This window comes from Geotrypetes seraphini, chromosome 9 (assembly GCF_902459505.1).
Source record: "Geotrypetes seraphini chromosome 9, aGeoSer1.1, whole genome shotgun sequence".
NCBI lineage: Eukaryota > Metazoa > Chordata > Amphibia > Gymnophiona > Dermophiidae > Geotrypetes > Geotrypetes seraphini.
In genome coordinates, this window is record NC_047092.1 from 164,544,493 (window position 1) to 164,566,612 (window position 22,120).

At 38.4% G+C, this 22,120-nt stretch overlaps 1 protein-coding gene across 6 annotated transcripts in view; it reads left to right on the forward strand.

Annotated features, from left to right (window-relative positions):
* The window catches only part of SMC4 (structural maintenance of chromosomes 4), a 238,359-nt gene that overhangs the window by 202,237 nt on the left and 14,002 nt on the right, over nucleotides 1-22,120 (forward strand). For all 6 annotated transcript variants that reach the window (XM_033959216.1, XM_033959220.1, XM_033959218.1 and 3 more), the window contains 3 exons: nucleotides 9,980-10,153; nucleotides 10,314-10,496; nucleotides 19,342-19,574. In XM_033959216.1, coding sequence (XP_033815107.1) covers nucleotides 9,980-10,153; nucleotides 10,314-10,496; nucleotides 19,342-19,574 — 590 coding nt within the window. The remainder of the gene's footprint in view (nucleotides 1-9,979; nucleotides 10,154-10,313; nucleotides 10,497-19,341; nucleotides 19,575-22,120) is intronic.

Sequence of the window (22,120 nt, forward strand, 5' to 3'; positions counted from 1 at the left end):
CCCTTGGGGCGTGCACCCGGGGCGGACCGCCCCCCCCCCCCCACCCCCTCCTTAGTACGCCACTGCCAGCACGCACACGGTATGGGCACTGTCTATGCAAAATAAAAATGCACTTGACACTATCCGTACCAGGTTTCTTAGATAACATCACCCACATGTTAGAATATTTGCCTGCTGTTTCAAAGGTCTATCAGCTCTTCAGCCTTAGCATTATATTGAAATGAAATGTCCTACATTCTTTAGACATCCTATTTTAATTAAAGGACAACTAGATGTGTTAATATTCAGAATTTAGTTTCAATTTCCAGAGAATGATCCTTTTGCAAATAAATATTCAGTGGTACCTTGGATTACGAGCATAATCTGTTCCAGGAGCATGCTCGTAATCCAAAATGCTCGTTTATCAAAGCAAGTTTCCCCATAGAAAATAATGGAAACTCGCTTTGATACGTTCCCACCCTGATAACCGCCCTCGCTCCAACTGGCAACCCCCCCCCCCCCCCCCCGCCCGAACAACTTAATCTCGGCGAGAGGGAGAATTAGAAGTCCTTGAGCAGGCACAGATGCATGCTTAAGGCAGGCAGGCAGAAGCTGGAAGATCTTATAGGCACACGAGCTGTGCCTGCGCTAGATGGGGGGGGGGGGGGAGTTTAAGTTGTTCGGGCAGGGGTGCCGGTTGGAGCGAGGGAACCTTTGCGAGCGGGGGGAGCAATGCCGGTTATCGGGGGGGGGAGGGGGTGCTCGCAAATTGAGTCAACACTCGGTTTGCGAGTCAAAAGTTTGCTGAGTGTTTTGCTCGTCTTGCAAAACACTCGCAAACCGGGTTACTCGCAAACCGAGGTTTGACTGTACCTTATATTCGCATAATATTGTTATGTTGGTTAACCAGCCTGAAAAATGTGATAATGGTTATTGAAATAGTACAATGTTAATATTATTTTTGGACCCCAGTTAGATTACAAAAATTAAATAGTTCCTTGTCTAATAGATGCTGGCATTGTAATCTTGATGTAGGGACTTTGGATCATCTTTTGTATTACTGTCCCCATATCTTAGCCTTTTGGAATTCAATCTGGGATCAAATAAATTGTTTATTGGAAAATCATGTAGCGTTATCTTATGATACTGTGATATTTGGAATGTCTATGAGGAAAAAGAGTCAGATATCATCGTGTAACAATAAATTTTTATTGATCATGACAGGAATTGCCATCCAACATATTACTAATAACTGGAAAGACCACAGTAGACTTAATTTTAATTTCTGATGGAACTCGTTGTGTCACCTATATAGAATGGAAAGATCACTGGCGGTACAGAATGGAAATTATAAAAATTTTATAAAAATATGGGAGCCATTAACATCTTTCTGTTATGATTAAATGCCATTTTTCTATTAATTATACACCACTTAGTGTTGGGAGGGGGGAGGGTTTCTATTGGAGGGTTGATGATCTAACAATTATGGGCTTAGAGGGAGGGTGGGAGGAGGGATGCTTTTATGTTTATAAAGTATACTGATAAGATGTTCAAGTGGTCTATTTAATATTGTTAATATGAATTTTGTACACTTGATGAAAGCTTAAAAATGAATAAAGAATTAAAATAAAATAAAATAACCACTGGTACATTATGAACAATCTTTTTGTATAAAGAAAACAGAATATTAATAGATACATGGAAAACTCTGCGATATGCTAGTAATTTAACATCTATTCCAATCTATAAATCAACAAATCAAACAATATAGTTAAACTCCAAGATTCAGATTGGCGGATTTAAGGTCATCTGGAAGCATTGGATGATAGCAGGTATAAGGATTTTAGGTGATGTTATTTCAAATGGTAAACTGCTTGATTTTTCACAGCTGCAGCATAAATATGGTCTTTTTTTTTTTTTTTTTTTTTTTTTTGTTGCAAAAGTTTTTTATTTTTATTTATATAATCTTTATTCATTTTCTTTTGTTACAACAAGTGTTTCATATAAACTTATTAAATACTTAAATACATACACTTGATATACATACTTATCATCATCAAGTTTAAGTTTTTTTAGAAAATTAATGTTATACAATTTTTATAATATTATGCAGTAAATCTAAATTTATATAATTTCTTTTGAATGTAGAATTCCCCCTCCCTCCCTCCCAATCAATCAATAATATTTAAAAACAACTTTATTGTAAATTCATTCAACATTGATATAGTGTGTAAAAATCAAAAATAAAATCCCATTTCATTCCCTTCTAATCAATTTTAACTTGGGAAAATTTAATCATTCATTACAAAATTCTGTTAATGGTCTCCATATCTTTTGAAATTTATTAATATGTCCTTTTTGTGTTGCTATGGTAAGCTCCATTTTATATATATGACAAACAGAATTCCACCAGAAAGTGTAATTTAATTTGTCATGATTTTTCCAATTCAATGTGATTTGTTGTATTGCTATTCCAGTTAAAATAAATAAAAGTTTGTTATTATTTGATGTTATTTGACTTTTTGTTCTCATTGTTGTTCCAAATAATATAGTATCATATGTCAAGGCTACTGGGTTTTCTAACATCCTATTAATTTGAGGCCAAATTGATTTCCAGAATGTTAAGATGAATGGACAAAAGAATAGAAGATGGTCTAATGTCCCAATTTCAACATGACAGTGCCAGCATCTATTAGATTTAGAGCTATCAATTCTATGTAAACGTGTAGGGGTCCATAAAGCTCTATGTAAAAGAAAAAACCAAGTTTGTCTCATAGATGCTGACACCGTACATTTTAACCTCCAAGACCAAAGTCGTGGCCATTGAGATGCACTAATTTGGTGTTTTATCTCAATGCTCCAAATGTCTCTAAGACCATTTTTTGGTTTTTTATTTATATATCCGGATATTAATTTATACCACTGTGCAGCTTCATGTCCTATTGAATTTATCTGGAAACACAAGAATTCCAAGCTGTGATAATTAGTAAGATTTTTCCATTCAGGGAACCCTTCCTGAATGGATTGCTTCAATTGCAACCATCTAAAATATTATGTTTTATTAAGATCAAATTTATGTTGCAATTGTGAAAACTCCAGCATTTTACCATTTTTTATTATGTCGTCTAGAATACGAATACCTGCTATTATCCAGTTTTTCCAGATTATTTTGAAACCGCCTATTTTGATCTTGGGGTTTAACCAAATTGTTTGAGTTGTTGATTTATTAATTGGAATAGGAGTTAGATTACTTATATATCTTAAAGTTTTCCATGTATCCATGAATATTTTATGTTCTTTGTATAGCCTTGGCATTTTGACACTAACTACATGACTAAGACGTAATGGAAACATAAGTCTCCATTCTAGCCAAAACCAATCTGGGATATTTACAGTGGGTTCTGGGAGGATCCAATACATACCTTGACGTAAAATATAGGCTTGATGATACCTATAAAAGTTGGGAAAATTTACCCCTCCCTCCGCAATTGGTCTTTGCAATGACACTAATGCAATTCTGGGGTTTTTCCCAAGCCAAATAAATTTTGTTAATATCTTATTTAATTTTTTATAAAAAGAATTTTGGAAGAAAACTGGTATCATTCCCATTTGGTAACAAACTACAGGCAATATCATCATTTTAACAGTTTGTATTCTTCCCCACCATGATAAGTGTAAGGGGTTCCATTGCTCACACATCTCTGTCACTTTTTGTAATAAATTTTTTTCATTAATTTTCATTGTATCTTCCAAATTTTTTGTAATCCAAATTCCAAGGTATTTAATAGCATCTTCCTTCCAAACAAAAGAAAATGAATTAAATAAACTTTTTGTACAATGTATATTTAATGGAAGTATTTCTGATTTATTCCAGTTTATTTTATATCCTGAAAATTTTCCGAATTTTTCTATTAGTTCAAGTAGATATGGAATGGTAGTTTCTGGATTCTTCAAATATAATAGTAAATCATCAGCATAAGCTGATATTTTATATTCTTTATCTGAATGATTTATACCTTGTATCTCCTTTACTTGTTGGATTGCTAATATTAAGGGTTCTAAAACTATATCAAACAGTAAAGGAGACAAAGGACAACCTTGTCTAACTCCTCTTTGTAGATTAAATTTTTCTGAAAACATATTATTAATGTATAATCTAGCAGAAGGGGAGCTATATAATGTTTGTATCATTTGTGTGAATCCAGGACCTATACCAAACCATTCCATTGCTTGATACATAAATGTCCATTCTATTCTATCAAAAGCCTTTTCTGCATCTAAAGAAGCAGCGAAAGTAGGCTCGTTCATTTTCTTTGTTAAGTATAATATATGGAATGCTAGTCTAGTGTTATGAGATGAATGTCTTTGAGCAACAAATCCTGTTTGAGACATACTTATAATATGTGGGAGAGCTTTAGCCAATCTTAACGCAAGGATTTTTGCTAATAATTTTCCATCTACATTTATTAAAGAAATTGGTCTATAGTTCGACACCAAAGTGGGATCTTTATTTGGCTTTGGCAAAACTATTGTTAATGATTCAGCCATAGTGCCATTTGTACAACCTTTATTAAGTTGATATTGAAAAAGATTTAATAAATAGGGTAATAAAAAGTTTTGAAATGTTTTATAAAATTCAACTGTATAACCATCCCCACCTGGAGCGGATCCAACTCTAAGGGATTTCAAAGCTGTTTCTAATTCTTTTAGTGATATTGGTTCTTCCATACTTCGTTTTATATGTTCAGGAACTTTTGGACCCTTTAATAATTTCAAGAATTCTAAACCTTCTTTTTCTTTATTTAAATAAGTCTCGGAAGAATAAAGAGTTTTATAGAATTTTAGAAATTGTTTTAAGATTGGTTCAATTTGTGTAAGTGTTTCACCATTTTCATCTTTTATAGCAATTATTTTTGTTTTCTTTTTTTTCACTTTTAGATAATTTGCCAATATTCTTCCCGACTTATTTGAGTTTCCATAATACAATGCCTGCTGTGCAAATAAATCTTTCCTTATCATTTTTGATGATATTTCATTGTATTTACCTTTGAGTTTTAATAGTTCTTGTTGTATAGAATATTCCCATTTTTCTATTAGTTTTAATTCTAAATTTTTAATTTCTTTTTCTAAATTAGCATATTGTTTTCTATTTTGTTTGTTAAGATAAGCCGAATAAGAAATGATTTGTCCCCTTATTGATGCTTTAAATGCATCCCATAATGTTTCTCTAGAGATCTCATCTTTATCATTCATTTGAAAAAAATCTTTCATTTTTATTTGAAAATTTTCACGAAATATTGGATCAGCAAGCAATGTATTATCAAACTTCCATATTGGTCTATTTGTATTTTGATCTGTGATCTTAATTTCAATCCATACCCCACCATGATCAGATAAAATAATTGGATCAATGGCAGCTTTTGTTACTTGATGTGCTAGGTGTTTTGATATAAAAATATAATCTATTCTTGAAAAGGAATTGTGAACATGAGAACAGAATGAAAATTCCCGTCCATTAAAATGAAGTATTCGCCAAATATCTATTAAATCACAAGTTTGTATTAAATTATCTAATCCCATTGATTTCATATATCTACTTGGGTTTTTGTCCAATAGAGGATCCATAACAGCATTAAAATCCCCAGCTACTATTAGATTTGAAGTAGCCAGTGGCAATATCAATTGTTGAAGAGTTTTAAAAAATTCATTTTGGTTCGAATTAGGGGCGTATATATTAAACAACGTCATGGTAGTATTTCCCATATTCATTTCCACAATTATCCATCTTCCATTAATATCTGTTGCCTTTAATTTGAATGTAGCAGTACATTTTTTATTTACCAGAATAGCAACACCTGCTTTTTTCTTTGTAGCTGGTGAGAAAAAACAATGTTTGACCCAACCTCCTTGTAGTTTACTAGATTCAATATTTGAGAGGTGGGTCTCTTGTATAAAGCATAAATCCGCGTTTTGTCTTTTTAAAAATAATAGAGCTTTTTTCCTTTTTATCATATGATTTAGACCATTAACATTTAAGGATATTATTTTAAGATCCATTTATGCATTTTTGATATATTTTCCTTAAAATTATATGAATTAGTTTTCTTAATTTTTTTTTTCCCAATTTTTAAATATTTTAGAATATACCCTTTTCCTTTTTTTTCCCATTCTTCATTATATTTCCCCCTTCCCTTCCCTCCCTTCCCTCCCTTCCCCCCCCATTTTAATATGACCACTTGGATACGCATTTTGAGGTTAGGTGTATATAACTCCTACAAGCTATTAAAATATTTAACTATATTTACTACAATTATTATTTATTTTATTTTTTTATTTTTATTTATTTATTTTTTTTTTTTTTTTAATTATATTTTCCCTTTAGAGGTGTTTTAATTTATTATAAATTCCCAATGTATAATTTATTTTTTGAGTTTATTATTATATTTTGGTTTGTATTATATAATAAAGTAATTGTTTTTTAACAGTAATTTCTAAGTGGTGTCTAGAAATGTTTTCATTTTTAAATATTAAGTTTAAATTATTTTCTTTTCCCTTTCTTTAAGGAAATTATTACTTATGACAACATTGTATACCACAAATTCAGTTAGATATGAATTAATTTAAAATAATGAATATTATAATTCAAATATTATAACTTATATTTTTAAGTCTTAGGTATATGTTTGAAGGCAGTCACAAAGGATGAACAGATTTCTCCACAGTCCAACCTTCAGGAGATTATCTTTTCCTTTCAAAATAGTTATTAGTATTATTCGATAATAAGTTCTTGTTTATGAGGTCATTGGCTGTTCATATTGATCGAGGAAATCTTGAAGTTTTGTAGGATCTAGAAAATTTTGAGTCTTGTTAGCAATGGTAATTTTCATTACTGCTGGATAAAGAAGGCCATATCTAGCCCCTAGAGCTCGCAGTTGGGGTCTCATGTCCAGGAATTGTTTTCTTCGTAGTGCAGTCTCTTTTGCAAAGTCAGGAACTATGTGGATTCTTGCATCCTGACATTTGAGGTTTTTGTTTTCCTTTGCTAGTTGGCAGATTTCTACTGCTTGTTGGTGTCTCAATAGTTTGAATATTAAAGTTCTTGGTCTTGATTGAAGGTTTTTATTCTGTGTTGGTATTCTGTGTGCTCTTTCTATTTCTAATGCAGTTTTGAATTTTAAAGGTAGTATTTTAGGTAGAAATTGTTCCAGGAATGTTATAGGGTCATTTTTTTCTACCCCTTCCGGAATTCCGATGATCCTTAAATTATTTCTTCTTTCTCGATTTCTGCTGTCTTCCAAGTCTCTTTTAATTTCTTCAACTTCTTTCCATATTATTTTAGATTTTCTCATGTCTGTATTCAGTTGTTCTGTATTGTTTTCTATGTCATTTATTTTATTTTCAACTATATCCACTCTTTTGGTGAGAATTGCAGCATCTTCAATTGCTTTTTTTAATTTTTTATTGCTGTCTAATACTATTTCTTTAATTTGTCTCAACTCTTCCATGACGTCAGGGGTTTCATCTGATGGTAACGGAACTTTTGAGGGTGTGTTATTTGGCTCTGGTTTTGATCTTTTATTGCTGCTACCAATACCGGAACCACTTGCTTCTGAATCATTTTTGTTTTGTTGTTTTTTAGATGTCATCTTTTGTTATTCTTTTCTTCTCTTTATCTCAGCTTATATTTACTGTCTCTTTGTATCAGTTTCAATATTTTGCCGCTTTTCTCTTTTCTTTTGAGTCTTCAATTTATGTTTTTACAATTTTGCTATATCAATTTTATAGAGAAAATAATGGTGATATTCTATCAGGATTTGTTTCTATTTTTTAAAATAGACAAAAAATTTTTTATTTTTTTTTTTCCTTTTTCTTTTTCAGCCTTTTTCTTTTCTTAGTTTTTTGTCTCAATCTTGTATTTAGAACAGACTCAAGACTTTTATTTCAGTGTTCTTAGAGCAACTGTCAGTTATTTGTCTCTAATTCTATTGCTGTGAGTAAAAAAAAAAAATGTCAGTAGTCCTTCTCTCTATTTCTCTTCTTTCATGCCTTATCTCAGCCTCTATGAAGGCAATAACACTCAAATTAACAGCGTTTTTTCCCCTTAGGTTTTTTTTTCTTTTGGCTGGTCAATCTTTTATATGTTTATTTTACTAATTCTGTTAGTCACTTTACATCAGCGCTGAATGATTGATAATCCTTTTTTTCTCTCCTTTTATAAGCCCAATCGCAGCCCTTACCAAGGAGAGCAATACTTTGTCTAGTATTCTTGAAGTATATGTCTTTATCAGTTTTCAGCGCCTCTCAATTATCTCGATATTACTTTTCTTCATGTTAAAAAAAAAAAAACCGTTACTCCTTTATTCTATAATCTTTCTCACAGCCAAAGCTTTTATATCGGATTCTGTTTCAATTTCAGCAGAGGAGGTTTACATTTATATTATATTTATATTAATCATTCACAGTGAAGTAAAGTCATATATTCTTTCGAAATTGGCAGCAAGGAAATGGCTCCATAAAAAAACCGTTGCCAAGTATGTTCTACAGCAAACTTCGCTTTATCACCGGCAGGAGAATGCCATTTCAAAATAGCTTATCTCCACAGCATAACAGGCACTACGGTATTCTTCTAATATACCATTTACAAAGAAGAAAATTTTTATCTTTGTTGTTAGACAGCTCACCAACAGTTTTAAACTCCGTCAAGCTCCCGTTTTTTACACCTCCCTTCTTTGGATATAGAAACGGCACTTTTACTTTTACTTTTACTTTCGATCGTCTCTCAAACTTTCTCCGTCTTAGCCAAGGAGGTAGACCTTAATCATCACACCATCTAGATTATAGTAAATTACTTTTTTTTGTAGTAATCTCTGCAAAATAAGCTTGTTTATACGGAGCTTCTCCTTCACCCGACCGTCATCATTCGCGTCCAAGCCACGCCCCCCATAAATATGGTCTTAATAAATTACAAAACTTTAGATGGTTGCAGCTGAAGCAGGCCATTCAGGCAGGGTTCCCTGAATGAAAAAATCTTAACAGTCAATATAGTTTAGAATTTTTATGCTTTCAGGTGGACTTCTTGGGACACCAGGCCGCACAGTGGTATAAATTGATAAACGATTTGTAAACAAAAAACCTAAAACTGGACTTAGGGATATTTGGAGCATTGAGATCAAGCATCAAATTACTGCGTCTCAATGTCCACAAATTTGGTCTTGGAGGATGAGATGTACAGTGTCTGCATCTATGAGACAAACTTGGTTTTTCCTTTTACATAGAGCATTTTGGACCCCAGTTAGATTACAGAAGTTAAATAGATGCTGGCATTGTAATCTTGAGATTGGGACACTAGATCATTAGTTATACTATTGTCCCTTTATCTTGATCTTTTGGAAATCAATCTGGACCCAAATAAATTGTTTATTAGAAAATCCTGTGGCTTTATTGTATGATACGATTCTATTTGGTATGTCAATGAGAACAAAGAGCCAAATTTCATCAAACAATAATAAGCTTTTATTGATTGACAGGAGTCGCCATACAACATATCACAAATAATTGAAAAAATTGGAGCAGACTTAATTACAGTTTTTGGTGGAACTCATTGTGTGTCACATCTATAAGATGGAGAGAATAGTAGTACAAAAAGGGAATTATAAAAAATGTAGAGATATGGGGGCATTTGACAATTTATTGTAATGAATAGATACCATTTTTCCATTATAGTATAATACAAGTAAACAGGTGGGAGAGGGGGAATTCTGAATTTTATTCAATGTTTGGATCAGTAGAAAATAATATTTTATAGGTTATATTTGATTGTATATGTTATGGCAGGGGTGGGAGGGAAGGGATTAAATTTTATGTATAAATGTTAAATATGATAGAAATTCAAGTGATGTATTTCATTTCAACTGTCATTTATTGATACACTTGTAAGATGTAAAATGAATAATTTTTATTTTTAATTGTTTGCTTTTTTTTTTTTTTTTTTTTTTTAAAGAGTACTTTGCCAGACATTCAAGAAGGACATCGTACTTTACTTCAAGAAATAAAGACAATACAAGAAAATGAACATTCCCTTCAAAAAGAAGCTCTTAATATTAGACTTAAAATTGAACAAATGGACAGCCATATTTCAGAACATCAATCAAAGATAAAATATTGGCAGAAAGAAGTAAGAATTAGTGATACAAGTTTCATATTATAGCTGTGTTAAGAAATAAACTTTTAATTGTAAAGAGATGTGAATTTAGAAATTTAAATCTAATAGTATGTGTCTTATTTAAATCAGTAAGCATTTTATTTGCTAAACTTGGAAATCTTACTCTTTCTAGATTTTAAAAATATCTCTACACTGTATTGACGATAAACCACTAGAGGAACTTCCTAGTTTGAGCCAAGAAGAGCTTGAAACTATGAGAGAGCCTGATGTCATAAACAACCAAATTGCTCTTTTAGAAGCCAAATGCAATGAAATTAAACCAAATCTTGGTTCAATTGCTGAATATAAAAAGAAGGTAAGTCTGTCATTCCTACTATTCCTTTCCTGTTAAATTGCCAGTTAGAGATAATTTAAGCAGCCATTTACACACACAAGAAGTTTGTATACAAAATTGGATTGTTGTAACATTGCTTCCAGTTGGTTATTCATCTCTACTCATGAGTTTATGTCGAAGGCATCATCTACATTTTTCAGCTCTGTTTCATCTACATTGAAACTGCTCTGTACCGCATAGTTTCTCCTACATTTAAGTATCTTTCCGATTACCACCACCACCAAAGAAGGTGTTTTGGGTTTATTATTTTGGGGGTTTTAGTATCTTTTTTCAGAGATTTTGTGGTGCTACAGAGGTACTCAGGTTGCCTAGGTCAAGTCTGCCTAGGTGGAGACATCTACTCTGTGGGTCTGAGATATGTAACTGGGAACGGCATCCTATATCAACCCTACCTAGCCAGCCTGCGTTAACACTTTTGTGGCTCAGGGACTGTTCCCCTTGTTGCAGAGCTCACACACTTGGTCAATACCAGACCTTGAGTGCAGACTGTTTAGCATTCGTGTTGGTCCCTGGAACTTTATCAGTTGCTGGCTACATGCTCTGCCCCAAAAGAGTTGCAAGGAGCTGAGGGGATCTGGGTCTTCAGGTTCTTAACATAGTCTGACTGGCAGCCAGAAGAAACAATTATCTGGAGGATTTTTGTATGCTTGTGTGAGGTAGTAAGATTTTACCATCTTCCACCTGCTGTTTAAGCTGAAGCAGGCATAGCACCAGCAGCACAGTGAGTACTGACCATTGTAGTCTATGGGAAACATCGGTGTGGGGGGTGTCTTTAATTGCTGTTTTGGGGGTTTCTGGGGATTGGATTTAGGCTTCCCTCTTCCAATATTCCCTTTCCAATATTTTTTGCACTTTTATTTAGTTGTCCCAGGCTGTTTTATTGTCACCAAAAAACTGCCGCTGCAGCCAACTTGGATTTTTCGATTCATTTTTAAAAGCCTCTATTTTGATTAAAATCAATAACTATGGACGTCTCAGGTTGTTTTACCCATGATCCATACCAGATTTGTGCTAGATGGCCATCTGAGGAGCGTCCTTGTTCTGCGTGCTACAGAGTACGTGAGGGGGGCATGTTCGTTGGGATTAGCACTAGAAGGGAATATTAGGTTCTTACCTCAATAATCTTTCTAGTTGAAAGGTATATGAGTATTGACAGTCCAGTCTCAGACATGTGCATACTTTTCTGCTTGACCTCTTGTCAAAAGGGTCTGAATAGTGATACATACCTGGATGTTTTCGTCAGTATCCAAAGGTGTGCCTCCTTGAGGGGAAGCACCATGTGGTTGACTCTTCTGAATTTAAAAAAAAAAAAAAGCAATAACCCATGGGAGGTTATGGTAGTCACATCATTGTAAGTGCCAGTTGCATTCAGGAAGGTGGCGTTTTGGGTTCCTTCTTAGTTTTTTCCATTCTTACTTGACATGTATGATGATCTGTTTGAAATCAGAGCAGACTAACCTCATTCCCCTCCTCTTTATTTTTCTTTTTGTAGTGTTTTCCAACTGCTTTAGTAAGCACTGAGAAGCACAGAGTAGTGTCAGAGGAGATGATGCCTTGTACACAAACTCACGAGTAGAAGTGAATAATCCACTGGTTCAAGACTCTTATACCTTTCTACTAGAAAGAAGACTATCAAGTTAAGACTGAATTCTGAGGACTTTAAGAGATCACACTCCACAGATGATCCTTGAGGGGAGGAATGCTGGCCTAGTGCCTAATCCTCGGTAAGCCTGGTTCTAAGAGAGGTTGAAGAGAATCAGCATTAAAGATAGTTTTCACAGCAACCTGTGAACTACTGTCTGGGAAAGGTAAACTTGGGTTTCAGTAGGTTATATCATTGTAGTTCTCTCTTTTAGCTCAGCAAAATCAGTTAGGCAATAGTATAGCCTTTAGAAACTCTGTTAGGGTTTAATACAAAACAATGTTTTAGGTTGCATTTCAGGGCATAATATAAGATTAGGGCACAAAGAGCTGTTGAGGAAAGGCTCTTGGGTTAATTTAATTCCCTCTCGCCCACCCCAAAGCAGAGCTTTTTGATTTATAGGCTCTTCAGCCAACCAGGAACAAGGCATTACTTTGGTAGGATTTTTCTGCCCTTTCTTTATTTTTCCAGGTGTAAGTACTTCTGCACCACAGTATGGCTGGGAAATGTGGTATCACCAAAGCTGCTGCTGCTCAGGTTACAACTTCTGTCTCTGCAGACAGAAAATGTTACCCAGGCAGAGGGAGTGGTTCCATGTGCAAGCTGTCTTCAGCTTGAAATCTTTCATGAAGGAAGTAAAGGAACTGAGAAGAAAACATGAGAATGAGAGGTACATTGATGAAATGGTTCATGAGACGTCAAAGATTTCTAGCAGTGGGGAAACAGCTGGACTCAGATTATAGAACACTGAAAGATTGGTACTGTGACTTCCCCCGCCTTTGAACTGAAGAACCGGTATGCTATCCTGGAAGTGGAGGAGATGAGAGCATCCCAAGGAGAGGAGGAACCAAAGCTTGAAATCCCAAAAAATTACTGGAGCCGTGACCAGTAGGAGGTGTAAGGTAGTGGTAGTTGGGTGATTCCCTTCTGAGGGCTACAGAAGCACCAATCTGCAGATCAGACATGCTGTCACGAGAGGTATGCTGTCTGCCTGGTGCCAAAATCCAAAGATATTACGGAGACTCATCAAGCCTGGAGTATTATCCATTGCTGCTCATCCACGTTGGCAGTAATGATACTGCCAGGTACCCCTGCGAACGTATCAAAAGCGACTTTGTGGCTCTGGGAGAGAAGATGAAGCAGTCAGGTGCGCAGATGGTATTCTTGTCCATCCTCCCCGTCAAGGGTAAAGGCCAAGGCAGGGAAGCTCGCATCCTGGAGATGTTCCCTCTAAGCTGAGCAGGTGTCCTCCAGCTGCATTGCTACCACTAGGGGGTGGAATATTTTCAGTCGCTAAGGACAGGTATGTTCCCTGGAGTCCTGCAGAACTTGCATGTCCCTCACAATTGAAAAATGTGACAGTAAAACAGCACCCTCTATTGGTGAGACTGTGGGTGGAGGACTCCTGCTCAGCTTAGAGGGAACAGTGCACTGGCAACATGGATGGTGTCAACGAGAGCATTTTGGCTACCTGGACCATGGGATGATTTTCTAAGGGCTGCCGAGTAGAGATGGTGTGCATCTATCAAAGAAGGGAAGAAGTATCTTCGGCAGCAGGCTGGCTAATCTACTGAAGAGGGCTTTAAACTAGAAGTGATAGGGCAGGGTGATAAAAGCCCCCAGGTGAGTGTAAGCCCTCAGGTAAGTAAATCACTGAATACCTTTACACGGTTGGGAAAAGGGGGCAATGTCTGAAAAGCAGTAAACTAATGCTCAAAGTATGGGGAAAAAAGATTCTGGATCTAGAAGCTGTGTTGGAAAAAGATGAGTTGGATATAGTGGCGTTGATGGAGATGTGGTTCACGGAGAACATGACTGGGATGTAGTTATACCGAGCTATAATCTGTTGAGGAAAGACAGGGTAGGAAGAAAAGGATGGGGAGTTGCGTTATATGTTAAAGAGCATATTTAAGCCATACAATTGCAGGATCTGCAGGGCAAGGTAGAGGCACTGTGGATCAATTTGGAAAGAGGGAATGTTGAATATATTTACATTGGTGTGACATACAGGCCTCCTTCACAAACGAAAGAAGTGGACAGAGATTTAATAGACATTCAGAATACACTTCTTCATCCCGATTTGCGGGTTTAGAACTCACAACTTAGGTTATTTGTGAGTTTCTAAACCCGGACCCACTCCTGCCTCCCGGACCTCTCCACACCTTACCTGGTAGTCTAGCGGGGCAGGAGCGCTTTTCCTGCGCTCCTGCCCTGTGCAGAGCCATCAACAAAAATGGCTGCTGTGAGCTCCCACTGTAGTCATATGAGACCACGGGCACTCACAGCAGCCATTTTTGTTGACAGCTCTACACGGGGCAGGAGTGTAGGAAGAGCGTTCCTGCCACGCTTCACTGCTAGACCAACAGATAAGGTGTGGAGAGTTCCAGGAGTGAGGCGGGGGTGGGTCAGAGTCGGTCCTAAAAGTTAATTGTGTTTTCCAATATTTGCGGGCCAGCTCTGCCCCTAACCCCTGCGAATACGGAGGGAGAAATGTATATCCAGAAAAGGGGAAGTTTTACTAATTGGTGATTATCCCAGGACAAGCAGGCAGCATATTCTCACATGTGGGTGACATCATCCATGGAGCCCCGGTACGGATGGCTTTAAAAGTGCATCACCACTTTAAGAATTCAGAAAGTTTGTGAACTGCCTGCACATGCGCGAGTGCCTTCCCGCCTGATGCAGGCTCACGGCTCCTCAATTCTTAGTTTTCTGCAGAGCTAACAAGTCATGTCTCTGAACGTTGTTCAGTTTTTTGCCATTTGCCTTCTCGCGCACGTGTGGGGTTTTTTTGGTTTTTTTTTAATTTTGTGTTTAAGTATACTACTTTTTAAAAGAAAAGAAGAGTAACATTTTTTCCTCTGGGTTTCGGCCGCCGAGACCTTAATTTTTCCTTAAGTTTCAAGTTTAGCAAAAGTTTGATTTTACGCATTATCAAAAAAGCGATATACAAAATTAAAATTAAATAGTGTATGACAAAACAATATATTAAGATGGACAGAAGACTTAACAATAGACAAACGGTTTATGACATGAAACATTTAGAATATTGGTTAAGGGGCTAGAAGAGTTGCCGTATAGCGAGAGATTGGAGAAACTGGGCCTCTTCTCTCTTGAAAAGAGGGGACTGAGAGGGGACATGATAGAAACATTCAAGATACTGAAGGGAATAGACTTAGGAGATAAAGACAGGTTGTTCACCCTCTCCAAGGTAGGAAGAACGTGAGGGCACTCTCTAAAGTTAAAAGGGGATAGATTCCGTACAAATGTAAGGAAGTTCTTCACCCAGAGGGTTGTGAAACACTGGAACGCTCTTCTGGAGGCTGTTATAGGGGCAAACACCCTCCAGGGATTCAAGACAAAGTTCCTGCTGAACCAGAATGTACGCAGGTAGGGCTGGGCTGGTCTTAGTTAGGGCACTAGTCTTTGACCTGGGGGCCGCAATGGGAGCGGACTGCTGGGCACGATGGACCACTGATCTGACCCAGCAGCGGCAATTCTTATTCTCTTATGAAAAGAGACAAAGGGAAAAAAACTAGGGAAGATCGTATCTAAAATGAATGGTCTCGTAGCGTTTATGTATCGCGTTTTCCTTTAAATCTTGTCAAGGTTATGTTCCTCTCTTACATTTCGGCAATGAGTTCCAAGTTTGAGGGCCTGTCACCGAAAAAATAGTGTCCCGACAGGTATTAATGGTTCTTAAGGTGGGAACTGAAAGAAGATGTTTATCTTCTGATCTTAATGTTCTCGAGGGCGCATAAGGAGTGAATATTCTTTCGAGGAATAGAGCTGCTTTGAACAATTTAACTTTAAAGGCTATTTTATAAGTGATTCTATGGTTTATGGATTTTGCTGACGTAGTCTTTACAACCATTTTTCAGGCTGCTAATGGGCTTTAAAAAGAAGTGTGTTTCATGCAGGTGTCCAAGGCCAACCGCTCTTCCCAACAGTTGGTGCTTCAAGTCCCTTTGCCTAGACCCCACCGGGTGGAACTTGTGCCTGGTGTACTACCCTGCAGAAATGTTTGAAAAACTTCAACAAGAAAGATTGTTTGAGACTGGCATGGGTATAGATCAACAACTGGCGTCGTCGAAGACATCGACATCGGCGTTTACGACATCGCTCCGTCTGTAAGCCAGTTCAGAGGCTGCCAGTTTCCCAATCGGCATCGCAGGTCACTTTGCATCGAGTCTCTTGATACCGACCAAGCAGCAATGACCACCTTCCGGCTTGCGTCAACCTTGAGGTGTGTATCCTTATTAAGGTCACCCTCTTCAAGACAAGCTGCGGCACTGATTGTACTGGCAGATAAGCCAGAAGTACTGGTGCTTTCCTTCTGGGTACAGCTTGATGCGCAGTTCTGAAGGGACGTGGGTGATGCATGTAAACTGCTTACCTCAGTATTGACTCCCTTGGTACCTGTCCAACCTAAGTACAGGGCTGCCAGGTCCTACGTTACCGCAGCGGGTTTCTCCGGAGCAACATCAATAGGCCATGTCTAGGTATTGATTCTCTCACCACCAGTTCTTTATTGACAATCCAATGAGCATCATTCCTCCTCGGATGCTTAAAAAATAAAAAGTCTATAATTAACACACAGAAGATAATCTTTTTCCTCTTTTGGTATAACAGTTATAGACACTTCATACAAGGATTATGGCTACATCCCTTTTACATAAGAATTGCCGCTGCTGGGTCAGACCAGTGGTCCATCATGACCAGCAGTCCGCTCACATGGCGGCCCTCTGGTCAAAGACCAGCACCCTATCTAAGACTAGCCCTACCTGCGTACGTTCTGGTTCAGCAGGAACTTATCTAACTTTGTCTTGAATCCTTGGAGGGTGTTTTCCCCTATAACAGCCTCTGGAAGAGCGTTCCAGCTTTCTACCACTCTCTGGGTGAAGAAGAACTTCCTTACGTTTGTACAGAATCTACCCCCTTTCAACTTTAGAGAGTGCCCTCTCGTTCTCCCTACCTTGGAGAGGGTGAATAGTGTTTTTATCTACTAAGTCTATTCCCTTCAGTATCTTGAATGTTTCGATCATGTCCCGTCTTAATCTCCTCTGTTCGAGGGAGAAGAGGCCCAGTTTCTCTAATCTTTCGCTGTACGGCAGCTCCTCCAACCCCTTAACCGTCTTAGTCGCTCTTCTCTGGACCCTCTCGACTAGTATCGTGTCCTTCTTCATGTACGGCGACCAGTGCTGGACGCAGTACTCCAGGTTAGGGCGCACCATGGCCTGGTACAGCGGCATGATAACTTTCTCTGATCTGTTCGTGATCCCCTTCTGTATCATCCTAGCATTCTGTTTGCCCTTTTCGCCACCACTGCACATTGTGTGGACGGCTTCATTGACTTGTAGATCATAACTCAAGTCTCTTTCCTGGGAGGTCTCTCCAAGTACCTCCCCAGACATCCTGTATTCATGCATGAGATTTTTGTTACCTATATGCATCACTTTACACTTATCCACGTTGAACCTCATCTGCCATGTTGATGCCCATTCCTCAAGCCTGATTATGTCATGTTGCAGATCTTCGCAATCCTCCTGTGTTTTTACTACTCTGAATAACTTTGTATTGTCTGTAAATTTAATCACCTCACTCGTAGTACCAATGTCCAGATCGTTTATAAAGATGTTGAGCACAGGTCCAAGCACCGAGCCCTGCGTCACCTCACTGGTGACACTCTTCCAGTCCGAATATTGTCCATTTACCCCCACTCTCTGTTTCCTATGTTCCAGCCAGTTTTTAATCCATGTGAGTATTTCATCCTCGATTCCATGGCTCGCAATTTTCCAAAGTAGTCGTTCATGCGGAACCTTGTCAAACGCTTCTGAAAATCCAGATATACAATGTCGACTGGGTTGCCCTTGTCTATCTCCCTCAAAGAAGTGCAGCAAGTTTGTCAAACATGATATGCCTTTGCTAAAACCATGCTGACTGGTCCTCATCAGCCCGTGTCCGTCAAGGTGATCAATGATGCAGTCCTTTATCAGCAACTCTACCATCTTTTCCGGTACCGAGGTCAGACTCGCCAGTCTGTAGTTTCTTGGATCTCCCCTCGAACCTTTCTTGAAGATTGGCGTAACATTTGCCACCTTCCAGTCTTCCGGAATCTTTCTCAATTTGATTGACAGTTTGGCTATTAGTTGAAGCAGTTCAGCTATGGTCCCTTTCAGTTCCTTGATGACCCTCAGATGGATGTCATCCATTCCCGGGATTTATCACTTTTAAGCCTATCAGTCTGCCTACACACACCTCCTCTAGACTGACCGTCAGTCCTGTCAGCTTTCCGTCTTTGTTTCCAGCATATAGCCTGATTGGGCTTTATTGCCATGGGTATCTCTACTTGGCCATGGATGGGTCTCAGTTCTTGGGTACTAACTGTAGGTGGAGCTAGAGAGCACACTGAATTAGAGCAGAGTCACAGAGAGAAAATCCAGATTGGATTCCTTCTGCATATGGCAAGTGGCCATTGAGATACTATCCACTTGTCTAGAATATCTCCCCTATCTACTGGAAAAGAGCTTACCAGGGTAAGTATATAATCTCTCTTTCTGTTAATACACATAGGAGTCTGTAAGGCCCGCCCTGACATTTTTCAATGTGCTTGCTCAAATAAATCTGCAGTTCAGAACTGGAGGTTTTAGCCTGTAAATTGGAAGTACATGTAGCCTTGAACTGCAAGGTAATGGCGGAATAGAAATCTCTAATGTAATGTAATGTAATACAGCAATAAGTTTTTTGTTATGCTCCTGTGCTCCACATGCATTAGAGTTTGTTGCACACTGCAAGGTGTTTCTTTGGTATATCTATGTTATTAGTTCATAATAATGATTGTGTTTTTTCATGAAACAGAGCAAAAGTGTACTGTTTGGGGGAAGTTCCCTGTGCCTCTCCTAATTTTTTCTATTAGTGGATATTGATTGCTTTGTTACAAACTGAAGAGTGCACTATACTCCATTGGTGAAGGAGGAGGAGCTGAAGATGTGATTGACACCCTTCTGCAACAGTTTGCAACCAGAAGATATTCACTTAGAGTACAGACTCCTGTGTGTATTAGCAGAAGGATTGTCATTAATGAGAAACAATTTCATTTGGGATATGTTATAAATGAGAGGGAGAACATGATTATCAAGTTCACAAAATGTTTCACTTTAACAGGAAGAATTGTATCTACAACGTGTGACAGAACTGGATGAAATTACCAATGAAAGAGACAACTTTAGGAAATCTTATGAAGATCTTCGGAAACAAAGGCTTAATGAGTTTATGGCTGGATTTAACATTATAACAAACAAGCTGAAGGAAAATTATCAGATGCTTACTTTGGGAGGAGATGCTGAACTTGAGCTAGTGGACAGCCTGGATCCATTTTCTGAAGGAATTATGTTTAGGTTTGTAATATTTTCTTTACTCTAAGTGCAACTGCCTCTGCTGAGTGATGCAGGCTCAGCTTCACTGAATAAAGTCCTATGACCTTATCTGATCCCTCTTTTTTTCAATGGAAGTTGGATGAATTATATAAAATGAGCCAAGAATGTCTGCAGACAAAATAATTCTGAAACTTTAATGGAATGGGATAAAACTTAGCATGTGGGAGTCCTTATGTTAGATATTCAATGCATTCCTACAAAATGGGTTTTGCAGAAGTGTCTTGCTCACAACTTTCAGTACCTCCCCATATTGCCAGTGGAATGGAGTGCCCCTTCAATTTTTCCTTCTGCAAGTAAACTGTGCAGAGGTGTTTCTGATCTGATCTGCGCTGCTTAGCTTTTCTTTTTATTGGTTATAAGTTTATTTTTTTCTGATGCTTTGATGCCTTGAGACCTCATATTTGGGGATTCTCTGCCTGGGAAAGGACAAAGGTTCCATGGAGCAAGCTCGCCTTCTGAATTTTTCAAAGGCTTGAGCACAGGCTGTGGGTGACCTGAGTAAGAGCCCTTGGGGCAACAGGGAGCCGGCTGCATATTTTACCCTCCCCCATCGCACTCTGAGGTTCCATGGGGGTGGAGGACTTGGACAGGGTCAGTCCATCTGATAGCCTGATGTTTCCTGATTTGGAGTAGTTTATTTGAAGTTTGAGGAAGAAAGTCCTTTCCATCCCCTCCAACTGCAAGAAAAGTTGACAGGCAGGCACCTTCCAAGAACTGTAAATTCAGCGCCATTATTTGGTATGAGATAATCATGGGGGGGAGTCCAAAAACTTCATTTTTGAGGGTTTCTGGAGTCAGGGATCAGGTCCCCCCACCTCCAAAACCCCTATTTCAACATTTTTTTTTTTCTCCAAAAAATCTTCAGGCATTGGTGCGATTTTTCTGGCAGTTGCCATCTTGGATTATAAATCTTTATTTCTGAAACCTTTATCTGCCTCAAAAATAGACAGGGATGGGTCTTCTCGGAGTGCTGACATCATTTCATGTGAAGTTTGCACCTGATGTCCAGTGGAGGAGAATCCATATACCCTGTGCCACTACACACGGAAGTCAAGAGCTTAACCCCATCTATATCCTCCAGGGCTGGGGAACCGTTGTGGGTCTGGGAAATGGGTAAAACGTCCCATCCGGAGCCCAAATTTAGTGAAACACAGACGTGTGGAGTCTGAGGTCCTTCAAGGTTTGTTTATTTCCCCTGCACAATGTTTCTCCTCAGAATTTGTAAATCTCATGTGGAGAACATTTTTAAGGGGGCCAGGTTGTGCGGTGCAGCCTGAAAGCATGTTAGTCCAGGGAGCGTCTTTGCTTCCTTTGATTTCTCCACAGATAAATAAGCCAGCCCCCAGTTCCATAACCACCCAGAGCAGGGCTGGAAGGATTGGAGATCAGAGTCTATGCCTTTTTTTTCTAAGGGCTTGGAAACAGTCCTATAAGATTTCAGTTCCCTGTTTGGGTCTGGCAGCCAAGATGCCTCTCTAGCACTTGACCAGGGGGACGATCCCTTTGGTCTGCCAGCTATTCAGTTCAGTCTCTCCACCATTTTATAGCAAATGCTTTTAAGGAATTTAAGCTGGAGGTGCAGCCTTCCACTTCCTAGTGCACAGTTCTGAGCGGCTCCATTACTCAGACCTCCTTTTTTCCAGCGTATCTGAATATTACTGCCCCAGTTACTGAACAGTTGGAGACCCCAGAAGGTTCCTTTAAAACTGCAAAAGCTGTGTCCAGGCTCTATCTGATGGCTTCAGACTTCCAGCAGCCTTTTATTCAGCTGCTCTTTGAAGTGAGGGAGAAGTTATACTGAAAGACAAGATCGCAAGGTGTACATGGTTTTAAAGAGACAATTTGAAGCTCTAGCTCTGAGAATCAAAGAAGCGGCGGCAACTTCTTTTGCTGTATGGATCTCTCACACCTGATTGAAATGGGACTCCCCTGTGGAGAATGATGTCTGCCCCCAGATGATGCTGGAAGGGGTGTATTACATGGCAGACACCCTAAATGACCTTATCAGGGTCATGGGCAAGGTATTGGTATATGCATTCTCTGTTCACAGAATGTTCTGAGGATCAAGAACTGGGTAGGTGACTCAATATCCATGGCAACCTTGAGCAGACAGCCTTTTAAGGGGCAGATGCTTTTCAGTAGGGTCTAGATCAGGGGTGTCGAAGTCCCTCCTCGAGGGCCGCAATCCAGTCGGGTTTTCAGGTTTCCCCAATGAATATGTATGAGACCTATTAGCATACAATAAAAATAGTGCATGCAAATAGATCTCATGCATATTCATTGGGGAAATCCTGAAAACCCGACTGGATTGCGGCCCTCGAGGAGGGACTTTGACACCCCTGGTCTAGATGATCTTATGGCTAATGTGACAGATCGCTGCCCCAAGTCTCTGCCAGAGAACAGGCCATGCCTACCCCCAGGAGGGAGTAGAGGTAATTTTCGTTCCTCCTGTTCTCTCCAGAACAGCCCAAGTTCCTCTACCCAGAGACCTTTCCAAGGTTACAGCG